The 15,163-nt window shown below is 39.9% G+C and overlaps 2 protein-coding genes across 2 annotated transcripts; one reads left to right on the top strand and one right to left on the bottom strand.

The window, feature by feature from the left end:
- Window positions 1-8,421: 8,421 nt before the first annotated feature.
- Window positions 8,422-8,886, bottom strand: LOC112164173. The gene has a single exon (XM_024300404.1). It carries the CDS (start codon window positions 8,884-8,886, stop codon window positions 8,422-8,424), a length of 465 nt encoding a protein of 154 aa, XP_024156172.1.
- A 4,785-nt stretch (window positions 8,887-13,671) lies between these two features.
- LOC112164172 lies at window positions 13,672-14,136 on the top strand. The gene has a single exon (XM_024300403.1). It carries the CDS (start codon window positions 13,672-13,674, stop codon window positions 14,134-14,136), a length of 465 nt encoding a protein of 154 aa, XP_024156171.1.
- Window positions 14,137-15,163: the final 1,027 nt, after the last annotated feature.

Raw genomic sequence — 15,163 nt, 5'->3', positions numbered from 1 at the left:
TGGGCTTGGACTCTTAGGGCTTCACAGGGTTGTTATGGTTTTAGATAGTTTTTTAGCTTATTTATTTCCAATAATTTCCTTTTTAGAGACCTATGAACTTTTGTTTTGTGCACCCTATTTATCTTGTTTGAGGCATCCTAGCAAATCTTCTAGATTAGAACTAAAAAATGATTCAAGATATTTGTAATCATAGAGCAATAGATGTCTATAGATGTATATGACACTATGCATATTCCTACGTACCACTGTCGGTACTAGCTACCACATCTTACTGTTTGTTTATATATGACAGCGGGGAATGTAATGGTCATTCTGCCGTGTGATGAATGAAATTCACAATCCATTGGCCCACAGTTTTTAGTGCCAAACATTTTAGATAAATGTCGGAGGAAATTAAATCTTTGCCATTTTTCTCGTGTTTTTATATTGTGCTTCCATTCATGAATTCATTCAAACCCAATTAATGTTTAAGTTGTTTTATTGAATTGATTTACGTTTACTCAAGTGAAACAATGTTTGGTTACATCTATTCATCCTAGATGGATATATATGATACTATGATAGGTTGGAATTGCAATGTTACTTGTAATGTTACTGCTAAACATGCGTTGATCAAGTGATGTTAGTGCTAAACATCTTACTGAACTTATAGTTTTTCATTCCGCTGTGTCGCGTCCCATTCTTTTATGTTATTCTTACATCGGTTTGAAAATCTGATATTTATTTAAATCTCTAGATAATCATCTCTTTTAAATTTAGATACAAAACTAGCTACACTTTTTTATTATGATTGAAATTACCTTACACTTGTTGCACATAGAGCATCTTTAGCAATGCTAGCCATTTTTGAGTCAAATTTTAGCTAAAGTAGCTAAAAAGTCATTTTACAAATACGTCTGCATCAATGCACTATATTTTAGCTACTTTTGAATTTATGTTATTTTTTAAATAAAGATTAAATAGTTTAAATGTATTTATAAATTACATAAAATAATTTAAAATGAATATTTTAAATTATAGAGAGTCTCATCGAGATACCTAAAAGTTGTAATTGAGAGCTATTTAGAAGTCTGGTGCAGCTGCTAAAATAGATGAAAAGCTAAACATACTTTCCAAAATAGCTAAGGAGTTAGAATAGAAAATGTGAGCCCCGGAAAAATATATCGAGCCTAGCGGAGATCGTACGAGAAATTATTCAACGATCTCGATAAAGGTGAAGATGCTCGAGAAAATTTTCAGAAATTTTCATAAAATGAAATCCTCGATTTAAGGATTGAATGATAAAGTGCACGACACGACGAGTTCGTGGAAATTTTCGGGGAATTTTCCGGTTACCCGAGCTATTTATAACGATTTTCCGAAGTTTTGAGATTTTGGAAATCATTTAAGAAAATAGAAAATAGGTGGTGAAATCCCAGCCATTGATTCACCCACCGCTTGATCCTAGCCGTCCATCCTTAATTTGGATCAGTTTATATATCAAGTGCTGCTCTGTTGGGGGATCCAGAAGGATCGAGAGACAGAGGGAGAGAACCAGAGTTCTCCGACCCGGAACGCGACCCGCGACTGGGTCCGACCGGAAACTGCTCCCCCGGCCACCGATCGCTGACGGACGACCACCATCTGCTTCATCTCCGCATCGCCTACCTCCCTACATCCTCAGATCGTCCATGCACCGACGATGAACGGAGCAGCAACGACGGGAAGCCCGAGCTTTCTCCGGCCACCTCTGCAACTTCCAGCGACTGATTAAGCTGCATTTGGTATGGAAACTCACCTCCTCGTCATGCTCAACACCCTAGTAAAATTAGTTTTTCGATTTAATCGAGTTTGACGATTTCGTTTCTGGGTAGCCACGGCTCCGCCGTGTTCTTCGACACCGGAGACATTTCGGGCACTTCTGGGCTTAGTTTCCATCTCGAGTTCACCTGTAGACGAGGAATTAAGAGGCTTGCTGGGTTGTTGGCATCAAAATCTTCAGCTCAGCAACGTTCCAGTTCCGGCAAGAGGTTCTGTAAACCTGAGCTTGATCAGCGTAGAGTGTTGAAGGTATAATTTCAAACCTTGAATTGAAAGGCTGTTCTTGTGACGAATTCGAACTTGTGGGCTGAAGGGTTCTTGAATTATTTCCGTCTTGGTATTTTGGTTACTGTTGCCGGTTGGTTTTGGTTGAATTGTGTAGTTTTGGTGGTTTGACAATATGTTTGAACTGGGAGGACAGATTGAATGAATTGTTGTGCTGTGGTTGAGATTGAGATATCCTGGTTATAAGTTTGAATGCATAGGCAGAATGGGTTGTCGTGTATTTATTTGAATGGACTCGGATGATCAAGTTTATGTTTTGTTAGCATTGCCTTGGCTGTTGGTTGAACAATATTGTTGATGCATTTTTATTCAAGACTGGTATTTGGGATTAGTGTTGAAGTGAAATTATATGGTGAAAGTGGCCTAAAGTAGTATATGGGTGTCCAGAGTAAATTAGGTACACCCATATTGAGTCAGAAACATGTTGGAAAATATTGGGTGTCCATAGTAATTCGACGGAATTACTATGCGACACAATCGTTAAGTAAAGTGAACTTATTCGTTGGCGAAATTGAGAATTTGTTGTAACATTCGATTTCTTGAGTATTATCGAAAAGGGTAATAAGTAAAGAGACGAAAAGTAATATATTGGGCGGCCTTAGTAATTTGGGTACACTCAATGTATAAACATGTGTATTTGGTCGACATTGCCATTTAAATGGTCGGTAATTTGGGTTAATTATCGAACTTGTCGAGATTGGTCAAACGTTGCCAAACGGGTCGGTGTTAGTCAAACAATGGTCAAAGTGGTCAACTCCTGGTCAAACCAGGAAAAATTGGTTTGGACGATATATTAATCGTCGAGATTTCGTTTAACTGTTCAAAAGTTATTAACTGTTGAAAATGTTGGGACTCAGGACTCCAGTTACCTGAGGAACCGAAGGTTTGCGACTCTCGGAGTACGTAAGAGAAAGCATCGGAATCCAGGTAGGGATTCAGGACTCTCCTCGGTTAGTGATTTTCTTATATTGTTATTAAATGATGCATGTTAGTTGGTATGGTTTGGTTATGTTCAAATGCAATACATACTAACCAAACCATGTGAGAAATGTGATGGCTTGAGAGCGAAGGGTGGCTCTGACTTTCTTGGGTTCGATCCCCAAAACCTCCGGAGGGTTAGTTATACCGGTTGGACGGTGAGCGATCGCAATGACGACCCGATCCGTGTGTGTAGCTAGGTAGCGGACGCTCTCGCTACGCTTACCTGGTGATAAATTAAATTGAGGTAAGGTCGTGTAGTGGGTCTATGGGACCGGCCATCAGGTAAAACTTGAATTTGGCGCCGTAGTTGTTTAAGCATCATGCATCAGTTTTCAAGTTGAAAAACAATAAAGTTTGTCGTTTCTTTTAAACACTTGATTTAAGCATGTTTTGATACTGAGGCCTCAATAATTTATTTATCGATTTTCAAATCTAGTCGAGATAGAGTTCCTGTTGAGCAGCGAGGACGAAAGCTCACCCCTACAACAGTGTGGATGCAGGTATTGTGCACTGGTAACGGGACAATAGCGGAAGGAGCTGGGTGTGCGGAAACAAGTTCGGTAAATCGTCGTTTGAACCTTATTCTAAATTCTATTTCTCGAACTTCGTATTCCGAGACTTGTTAATAGTTAGACTTGTGTCAATGTTGGTTGAGTTCTCATTTCCCTGGAGTTCGTACCTCTTGTGTGAGAACTCATTTCAAGTTCTAGATAAATGAAATAAATTTTAGCAACTCCATTATTTTCACCTCCAAAATATGTGTAGCTTCCGCTGTGTTTCTACGAAAAGTTTTTAAACAAAATGCCTAGCGGTTCTCTAGAATTAAATCAAGCGTTCGGTTTATGTTTTAGAGGCTCGCGGCACTGTGACGTGCTTAAGCTGGTGAGGTGCAGCTTGGGGCGTTCCAGAAAATCTCCTAAAGATGCTCTTATTATTTACAAAACACTTTTTATTTCCCTGAGTTTCCTTAGAAAATTATTGAGCATATGCCAAATAAAAGGTAGAAGTTTAGTCTTGTAAACCACCACAGGTGGTGGAGTTGGTAAAAGTCTCTAAGCGTGGAACTCTCACGCCTTGATTCAAATTCAGTTAACACTGATTGAAGTTTAATTCCTAGTTTATCTTTTGTGGCTAGGGGGAGGAAGCGTTTTGACATGACCTCCCGACACGGATTAGTCTTTGGCCTATAAAGCCGTTGAAGATGCCGTGTGATCTCGATCAAAGAAAAAAAAATATCAGTCTTTTCATTTTTTAAGAAAGATACTGTTAATTACAATGTCAGATATTTAACTAAATTCACCATCACTTTTTCTACAAATTAACTGCGAACTGAGAAATTTAAAATGCACTCTCCACATTATTTCTTCAGAGGTGTTGGGGGATTTGTATGTCTCACAATTCAAAGCACACCTCTTTGTTTTTGAGAGGCAAATAACTTCTACTATAATAAATTCAAAATATATATATATATATATATATGGAAGAGATCACCAAACATTGTATAGAGATGGCTTAACCTCTTGCTCTTAGTTTCTCCTTCTTCACGTTGAGAGTCGATGGCAACTGTCTCTGCCTCTATGGGGCGCTTTTGCCTGGGTTTCATACTTAATTGGAGGTGTTCTCTTCTTTTTCTCACTCGCTTGCTTTTCCTTTTGTTGTGTCGTTGTGCATTGTTGTTTCTCTCCTCAAGCCCAAACTGCCTTTTTCTATATATGTTGTATTTAGTTCTCTTGATTTGTTTCTCTTTAGCACTTCGGCGCAGCTCTAAGGGTGTGGGGTGGGTGCTGCAGCACAAGGCCTTCGAAAATCGAAGTCTTCCAATTTTGTGACACCTCAGTTAAATTGTTATATATCTTGGAAATGTTACAATGGATTAGAATAGTGGTATAGTTCTGATGGCAGATTTGATGTGTTATTTATACTTTTTCGGGGCTGATTTTCATTCACATTTTCTCACTAGGCCTCTAAATGCTCAGGTTCAGCCTTGTTAGCACAGTTGTTCTCGTAGCCTGTGATCGTTTTCCTTCAGTCCCCAATTGTGTCTTCGCTCCTTGGAGTGTAGTCTTAAGCAGGATTGGCCATATAATCCACTTGGGTCTCTACCCGCTAGTGCAACGTTGGTCTGCTCATCCTTTGGGTGACTGGCCTTCTGATCCATGGTGGATCTGCCTAATCTTTTTCTTGCTTTGGTTTTTTGGTTTATGTTGGTGGCTAAAGCTCCTCTCCAGGTGATAAGCTATGGAGATTGTTGCACCTTGTTGGTGTATTTGGATTTAGGTTTCTTAGGCGTTCTTCAATTTCTTGCGGTTGCATCATCCAAGCTCTCTGACTTTGGTCGAATCGTCATCGTTCATGCTGGTTTGTTTTGGTTCATGGCGGTGCCATTACTTTGGCGTCTCTTTCTCTCTAAGGTTGTTGCTTGGGTATTTTGCTTTTGGTCCTGCCTAATTTGGACCTTGTTGTATTAAAAAAAGAAAAACAAAGAAAAAAAAACACAACACAATGGGCAATAAACAAGAAAAACAAGGGAAATTATTTTGTGGTTCCGGACTATCATGTGGCATTACCATGTGATGGTCCGAACATGTAGTGAAATAAACTATTAATTTCATATTCCATCTACTATTCACTGTCGAGCAAACCTAGGGTTTGAGCATAGAGATTGACGGCGACAGATCAGATTTAGCAGAGGCGGGATCTCTAGTTGTCCAGCAAGGTATTAGGGTGAGGCAGGGAAGCAGGTATGCGGCTTGGAGCAGGTATTCGAGTTTGTTGTTTTGAGGAGTAGAAGAGGAGTTGGCGCGACTTTGATTGGCTGAAGAGGAGGCTTCTACTGATTGCGGCGGCGGTTGGAATCGAGATCGAGAGGAATCTGGGTTTCTGATTGGTCGCTCAGTTTGGCCGATTGTGGTTTTTTGATCACTCAATTCCGGCCTTGATCGAGTTGCTGATCTGTGCTTGGTCACCGAAGGAAGGTGGTACTGATGCTGCGTTAGAGGGGTCGTCCGCCAGAAAGCATGGCGGCGGCGGTGACGACTAGCAGAGGTAGACTAGCTCCTGCTATTACTTTCTTGGGGAAATGATCATTTACCCGATTTTAGGCTAAAAATTGCCCACTTGCTCCACCAACTGTTTTTTAAACCCATTTACCCAAAACACTCTAAGGGATTATTTCCCCTTTACCCAATTAATTCTTTTTAATTTTCTTTTGAGACTTTTTTGCCCTCTCCTTCTTTTTCACTTAGAGGGAGAAGTCATCCTCCACCTTGCCGGCCTCCGACGACCGGTGACCGGAATCCGGCGACCGGTGACCGGAATCCTATGACCGTGACCGGAATCCGACGACCGGTGACCTGAATCCGGCAACCAGTCCATAATAATATCCAGTAACCATATTATTGCCCCCCAGTAATCATATTATTACCCCCCAAAATCATATTACTGCCTCCCAAAAATCATATTATTGCCTCCAAGAATCATATTATTTCCGTCCAGTGAATTGTAAACTCCCAAAACCAAAATGAATACACTACAGACACAATTGATCATATTATTGCCCCCCAGTAATCATATTACTGCCCCCCAATACGCATAGTATTGCCTCCTAATAATCTGATTATTGCCTCCAATAGTCATATTATTTCCGTCCAGTGAATTGTATAAACTCCCAAAACCAAAATGAATACACTACAGACACAATTGATCATATTATTGCCCCCTAGTAATCATATTATTGCCCCCCAATACGCATAGTATTGCCTCATAGTAATCATATTATTGCCCTCAAGTGAACCAAAATGAATACACTAAAAACACAATTGATCCATTTATATGTTCAATTTACACGTTAACTTTTTTTTCCTTCACCATTCTCGGAGTTCACACTGTAAAAAAAAAAAAAAAAAAAAGATCTGGGCACCTAGAATTGCTCTGGGCACCAGATCAGAATGACTGGGGAGTGGGGACGAATCGGACCGGCAGATCTTGAACTCGATATCGGACAGGCAGGTCTTCAAGCTTTGGGCCGACGAGCTCGTCTCCTGCGGCTTCTTCCTCCACCGCACCACCGCCGACCTCAACCTCAACCACCTTGAGTCTTCGTCGCCGTCGGGTTACCCATGGAAGACCCGGCCAAGATTCGGATCGAGAAACAGATATGAGTTGTCCCAAATCCGCCAGAAAGGTTTCATCATCGTCATCGGCTTGCCGGGCGACGACTTCTGCAGTGAAGTCTTCACCGCCCTGGATCGGATTCTTGGGCTCCGACGCTCCAACGAGGAGGAGGAGGTGTGTGAGAGAGAGAGAGAGAGAGAGAGAGAGAGAGAGAGAGAGAGAGAGAGAGAGAGAGAGAGAGAGAGAGAGAGAGAGAGAGAGAGAGAGAGAGAGTCTGAGATAGAGTCCGTTAGGAGGAGAGAGAGAATTTTGTACTTTAATAATTTGATTGGGGGTGAAAATGTCATTTGTGATTAAATTGGGTAAATGGGGTCAAAAAACTCTTGGTGGAGCAAGTGGGCATTTTTTAGGTTAAAATTGGGTAAGTGGTCACGGCCCCTACTTTCTTAGATTGCCCCTGGACTAGGCCTGGGAATGGGCTTATGGGCTTGGTCTCAAGTTTGGGTTGTGGGGCCTAGCAAGAGATTGCAAGAGCTCTGACCCTTTTAAAGGGCAGGAGCCCGTAGTTGTGGTCTAGTTATTTTTTTACAATAAATGTTTATGCTGATAAGGATATCTCCACGAGCTTTCTGAAAGTGCCTAGCTTTAGCGTACCACAATTGCGTGCTCAGCTTCTGAAGGTAGTTAGTTAGATTGCTTGCAAGGCGAGATATGTTTTGTTGGTATAGACTACTCTATGTCATGATTGTCGAAACAGAGTAGTCGTTGTGTATTAATCTTATCTATGAATCAAGAGACATATAATATGTATGGTCTCTTTTATAACAAAAACAAATGTGATGGTTCGAGCTAATAATATTATTCGAATTTGATGGGAACCGTACATATGGTCAAAAATTAAATTAAAAGAGCAATAAAAAATAAATACAAATCACATGGATCAATGACATCAATCCAGACCATCACGTGTATCATGCTCCGGGACCATGTTATAATTTCCCACATAGTACAAGGTTCAAATCATGAGTTTGTTCACTATGTTATATTATGTCTTATTACTGTAATATATTTCATTTTTGTTTTTCAAAAAATAAAAATAAAACAAAGAGTTTCCAAAGGGCTTCAAAATTTTTGGACATCGTTAAATTTAACATGATGACAAAAAGAAGCTCCCAGTTCAATATATTGTAATTAACTAATTTGTATGGATGGATTACATGAGCTAGTGTGCAATAAGATCAATTAGAAAGGAGAAGGAGCAACAAAGGCACATGTTTCCCAAATCTGCTCACTTCTTGGCAGTATCTCAGAAGCTTTTTCTTTTAGTTCCGGACGTGAGAGCAGAGTTTTCACTGACCGAATGTGACAATCATATCCCAAATGCAGAATGGCTTTGCAATTATCCGTAGTGACAGGTTCGCTTTTAAAAATTTTGGGCAAGATCTCTTCAGCATAATATCCTGTAATCTTACGTACACATTCATCTAACTTCTTATAAGATTGGTTAGGAGGCAACACATATTGACCGTTTTCATCATTAATGACAAAATTGTCAACCTGGATGCCAATAGGGCTCGCCGCAACATCCTCAGAAATTTGATAAACAACCTCATATTCTTGAGCTTCTGCAAATGATGACATGAATAGTGCTACACTTACTAACACCAAACCTACCTTGACAAACACATTTTGATCAACTCTAGCCATTCTTAAAGCCAAACGTGCAATTTGTGCTTAATTAACTGTGCTAATGCAAGGTTGTTTTGTTTGATGTTGGACAAAAGGTTTTCAGTGGTTTATTTTATAGTGCTTTCATGGGTTGAGTTAATCCGATTCCTCTTTATTGTTCGGTTTTGCTTGAATTGAATGATCTACTTTATTGTTCGGTTTTGCTTGAATTGAATTATCTATGTTCCTTATTGATTTCTTAACTCTTGGGTTTAATTACCGGTCAAACTATAACTCAACCAATTAGATTTAAACTTTCTGCTATGTTGGTTTTCCTATATATTGTTATGGTTTTAACACAATCGTCTAGTAATCAAGTAATCATCTCAACAAATGCAATAGTCTTAGACGATCTTAGGAACCTCATTGCAAAAAAGGAAATTGGTTTTTGCAATTGTTTCATTCAAAGCTCTCTTTACTTTTCACGGAATAGACACAAAAAACAGAGAGTGACCCGAAAAAAATTGCAAGTTATTTTGCTCTAGAATATAAGTAGCTGAAAGGGAAACAATGGTATATCCCGATCTGGTGGCGTTGCAGAGGAAGGACTCTGTGCTACGAATCTGTCTAATTCACTATGTGAGGCGAAGGGCTTGGGCTCGGAGGGAGTTTCGGTTCTCGCCAGAGTTGTCTGTAGAGCTGGAGTTTCAGTATGAAAGATGCCATGGGATCTGTAAGGACTGTGGTTTCTTTTATCATGTTGGTGCGGATTGCGACAAGGGTTTGGTGTCGCCGGTGGTTGCTGGGCCGGTGCAGGTGACTGTCGTCCGAGATGGCGACGCTCGTGGTTCCCAGGCCAACTGGAACTGGTTTGGATCCTTAGGGCCTGGTGGAGGTTGAGGCTCTCGGAGCTGGTGCTGCGATCTTCTTGGCGTGCGGGAAACGCAGGCAATCCTAGTTTCAAACTAGGGTCAACTGTGGGGCTAAGAGGCAATGGGCCGTGTGGGCCTGTGGGACAGGCTGCTGGGCTCAATGAAATTATGGGGTTCGAAAAAAAGATTTTGGGCTTGCACAAATCACGTGAGGATGATTGGGCTGAGGCTGGGAAGCGGTTGAAGTTGGCAGTTGGGCCAATGGATTTTGGTGACGGATTGGTGGAGGTTTCTGTTGCTGTGGGAAAGGTGCCGAAGAAGAAGGGTCGTCCTCATGGTCATCGGAACAAGCCCAAGCCTGTACCATCTCTGGAGATGGCTGTCGTGGAGGAAGATACCCCTCTCCTAGAGGGTTAGGTTTGTTGACCTATATTGGCCTTGTGGAAGCTTTTGTTGTGATACTTGCTGCGGTGTACACCATAATGGTCTTAGGCGTCAAAGCGGCATGATGGTTGCTTGCATGGTGTTGTGTAGGTCTATGCTTTTTCCTTGCTTTCCCTAATTTGTTTTCTCAGTTTGGATTTTGCTTTTGGACTTTTAGTTCGGTTTTTGCTTTATTTAGATTCTGTATTGCTCTTTGAGTTGTACTATGAAGGATTTTCGGATCCTTCTAGCTTGACCGAGTGAGGTCGTTGTTATTAATGGAACCAGATTCCGTTTCCCTCAAAAAAAAAAATGGTATATCCCGATGATGGGAACGGATAGTCAAGTACTCCCTAGGACTCAAAGATGACAGGTTATGGATTCATCAACCTGATAATTCTTTTGCTCTTGCTAATTTAACAATGCTACACTTGCTAGGACCAAACCCACCATGGCAAACACATTGTTGTCAAACCGGGCCACAATTGAACACAATTGTAGTTTTAGTAATGCGTAGTTTTGTTTGATGTTTGAAAAAGGTTTTCGATGGTTTTACTGCTTTCTTGGGTTGAATTCTTACCCTTTTTATTGTTCAGTTTGGCTGTCAATAACCAAATGTTTATGGCTCCGTGGCTTCTGTCCAAATAAAGGATCCCCAAATAAAATGCCCTAGTCCTTAAAAGCTTAACCAAGATTTTCTTGAAATTCCCTGACCACACTTCAATTTAGGAATTGTCTTTTACTTGAAATCTCATATAGATGAGCTTAACACCCTCATTCTGAATGAAACTTGGTTTTCGGAAAAACAGCTTGCAAATGCAAAGCTTTATAGGCCTACAATCTTTCCCTACATTTTTGTTCTGCAATTTCATTTATCCACCAAAAATTTTATTTGTCTGGCCACTATCATTTAGAATTAATGAATCTGCATCTATTATTTCCGCAAAGAAACCATGAAATCGATAATTTTTTTTTCCTGAATCAATTCTAAGCTGGATTGTGAATTTCATTCATCACACGGCAGAATGACCATTACATTCCCCGCTGTCATATATAGACAAACAGTTAGATGTGGTAGCTAATACCGATAGTGGTATGTAGGAATAGGCATAGTGTCATATACATCTATAGACATCTATTGCTCTATGATTACAAATATCTTGAATCATTTTTTAGTTCTAATCTAGAAGATTTGCTAGGACGCCTGAAACAAGATAAATATGGTGCACAAAACAAAAGTGCATAGGTCCCTAAAAAGGAAATTATTGGAAATAAATAAGCTAAAAACTATCTAAAACCATAACAAACCTGTGAAGCCCTAAGAGTCCAAGCCCAAAGCCCAGAGAGGATCAGCTCAACCCCAGCCCAGTCATCACTTCGTCCCCACACCAATTGCATTGAACAACACAGCTAAAAACCATCCTCACCGCTAGATCCCCCTTCGACGGAAACGCCACTTCGACAACCTAAAAGTTTCAAACGTTAAATATTCAAAGTAGATCGGAACCCGACTAGATTCAAACAACCTGAAAGACATTCAAAATGTCCCAGCATCACCAGAGGCCGATGTCTCACATGGAATTGATGAGGAGCAAGAACCAAATCCATCCCATTATGTCAAAGACCGCCCCTGTAAGCACAACCACCGCGCCTTAGAAGTGATAACTAGAAAAACCAATGCCAAAAACAATCCAGCCAAAACTTTGAGCGTAGCACTCCCAAAGATCCATCGCTAAGCACTAGTATCCAAACACCCATTCGGCAGCAGACCCACACCATTGGCCTGCCTAAACGTCACGGCCGCTGCCGGACGAGTAGTAATCCGCAGAAGTTGACCCTCTTTTCCTAAGGTTTTTTAGAGCATCGATATGAATCACAAGAATACTATGTCATTTATTCACTTTCTCCCAATACTTACGAATAAGGTGGCAAACGGGCCGCTAGGGCAGAGCACGGCACAAGCCCTGCACATTTAAAAGCGGCCTGGCATGACATGAGCCCGTTAGTGACCTGGTATGACCCAAACACGTTATTCTAACTGGTCGGGCTACGCCGAGAAACATTGGCCTAATGACCTGGCTTGTCCAAAGCCTGTTATGGACCCGACACGGCCCGAGCACGACGTATTGCAGGTCGCCGCCTAGCCCGTTTCTATAATGTAATTCTTTTTAATAATATAAAGATAATATATAATTTGTAAACAATAAACTTATAACATTAAATTTTAAAGAATAGTTTTCATGGTACATGTAGCAACTATTTAATGAATATTTTTCGTTTCTATAGTATAATATTTGTTATATTTTTTATAATATAAAGATAATATATAATATATAATTTATAGGCAATAAACTTATTACATTAAATTTTAATGAATAGTTTCTGGTAGTACATGAGTTACAACTCGTATTTATAATACCGGGCTCGACTAATTTTAATTTTCGGCACGATACAAAAGGTACAACCCTTTTATTGGCCCGACACGAGCACGGCTTGGCACGTTGTGGGCATAGGTCGTAGGCCGGATTGGGCTTAATGTCTTAGTATATAGGCCGGCCCGAAGCCCCATTAAGTGGGTTGGGATGGCATGTTTGCCACCTCCACTGACGAAACATAAGAGATATTGATCAATCGAGAATTAAATGTACTTCAATAAATGGATAGTTATGACAACATTTTGTCTTAAGTGATCCATCAACTATTTAATACTCATGAAAAACTGAAAGAAGATCTCAAATGAACAATCTCTTTACATTATGTTTTAAACATGAACTATTCAAATAATGAAACTGTAAAATAAGAATACGTTAATGCCCCCCCAAATTCAATGCGTTCTTATTCTGCTAGCTCCATAGAATTTAGATTCTATTTCGTTCCTGGTGGTCGGTACCTATAGCCTAATATGGTTGGGCTTAAAGCTAGGAAAGTAGCAAACACAGATTGACAACTTGGAGCTAGCTAGCAACAATAATGCATGTTTGTGAAAAGCTTCTTGAGGATCGATGACACATATACTGTTCGGATCGAACTACCTAGCCAGAAGATTTTACCAATTCAAATTCTGTGATATACTGAATGAAACTAGTTTGATGTAATGGTCATTATGCCGTGTGATGAATGAAACTAGGGTCAACTGTGGGGCCTGGTAGAGGTTGAGGCTCTGGGAGCTGGTGCTGCGATCTTCTTGGTGCGCGGGCGATCCTAGTTTCAAACTAGGGTCAACTGTAGCACTAACATCACTTGATCAAGTGATACTGTTAAACATCCCACATGTTTAGCAATAACATTGCAATTCCAACCTACCATAGTATCATATATATATATATATATATATATCCATCTAGGATGAATAGTTGTAACCAAACATTGTTTCACTTGAGTAAACGTAAATCAATTCAATAAAACAACTTAAACATTAATTGGGTTTGAATGAATTCATGAATGGAAGCACAATATAAAAACACGAGAAAAATGGCAAAGATTTAATTTCCTCCGACATTTATCTAAAGTTAGTTGTCTTCAATTTAACATGGCAAGATTAGTCATGGTTGGTTTGGTCTTTGCAAGTGTATCATTGCTCATGTCATCTGCAGCAGCTCAAGTTCCTGATTATGACTATCTACCCGATGAGTCCATTACCCGTACTAGCTTTGAAGATGATGAAGCCTACGCTCCAGTTACGATCGAGTATGGGTTTCCACCAGAGCCGTTCCGTGGATATTATGACAATTTAGACCAATGTGAAGACAACGTCAACCTGAATTGTGTTAAAGAGATTTACCGCGGTATGTTCAAAACCGAGCCTCTTAATAAGAACTGTTGCAAGAACCTTGTGCAGATGGGATATGGCTGTCACAGTAGGTTAGCGAAACTTGTGAACCCGAGAAATAAAGCAAAAGCTTCCATGGCATTGGTTACGAGTGTGCAGATTTGGCAAAAGTGTGTCTCAGTTGTTGAAACTGGTCGATTCCCTGCTGTTCCTGCTCCTTTCTAATCTCATCTTGTTGTATATCAGTATATCACAGAATTTGAATTGGTAGAATCTTCTGGCTAGGTAGTTCGATCGGAACAGTATATGTGTCATCGATCCTCAAGAAGCTTTTCACAAACATGCATTATTGTTGCTAGCTAGCTCCAAGTTGTCAATATGTGTTTGCTTCTTTCCTAGCTTTAAGCCCAACCATATTAGGCTATAGGTACCGACCACCAGGAACGAAATAGAATCTAAATTCTATGGAGCTTGCAGAATAACAACGCATTGAATTGGGGGGCCATTAACGTATTCTTATTTTACAGTTTCATTATTTGAATAGTTCATGTTTAAAACATAATGTAAAGAGATTGTACATTTGAGATTTTAATTCTTTCAGTTTTTCATGAGTATTAAATGGCATGGTTGATGGATCACTTAAGACAAAATGTTGTCATAACTATCCATTTATTAAAGTACATTTAATTCTCGATTGATCAATATCTCTTATGTTTTGTGACTAGAGGTGGCAAACATGCCAGCCCAACTCACTTAATGGGGCTTCGGGCCGGCCTATATATATACTAAAACATTAAGCCCAATCCGGCCTACGGCCTAAGTTCACAACGTGCCAAGCCGTGCTCGTGTCGGGCCAATAAAAGGGTTGTACCTTTTGTATCGTGCCTAAAATTAAAATTAGTCGAGCCCAGTATTATAAATACGAGTTGTAACTCATGTGCTACCAGAAACTATTCATTAAAATTTAATGTAATAAGTTTATTGTCTATAAATTATATATTATATATTATCTTTACATTATAAAAAATATAACAAATATTGTACTATAGAAACGAAAAATATTCATTAAATAGTTGCAACATGTACCATGAAAACTATTCTTTAAAATTTAATGTTATAAGTTTATTGTTTACAAATTATATATTATCTTTATATTATTAAAAGGAATTACATTATAGAAACGGGCTAGGCGGCGACCTGCAATACGTCGTGCTCGGGCCGTGTCGGATCCATAACGGGCTTTGGCCAAGCC

Source organism: Rosa chinensis, chromosome 5, assembly GCF_002994745.2.
Source record: "Rosa chinensis cultivar Old Blush chromosome 5, RchiOBHm-V2, whole genome shotgun sequence".
NCBI classification, from domain to species: Eukaryota; Viridiplantae; Streptophyta; class Magnoliopsida; order Rosales; family Rosaceae; genus Rosa; species Rosa chinensis.
This window is presented reverse-complemented; position numbering and strand designations above follow the sequence as displayed.

What these genes read in the sequence shown, in the direction of transcription:
- LOC112164172 (XM_024300403.1), top strand. Translation starts at nt 13,672, where the DNA reads ATGGCAAGATTAGTCATGGTTGGTTTGGTCTTTGCAAGTGTATCATTG.
- LOC112164173 (XM_024300404.1), bottom strand. Translation starts at nt 8,886, where the DNA reads ATGGCTAGAGTTGATCAAAATGTGTTTGTCAAGGTAGGTTTGGTGTTA.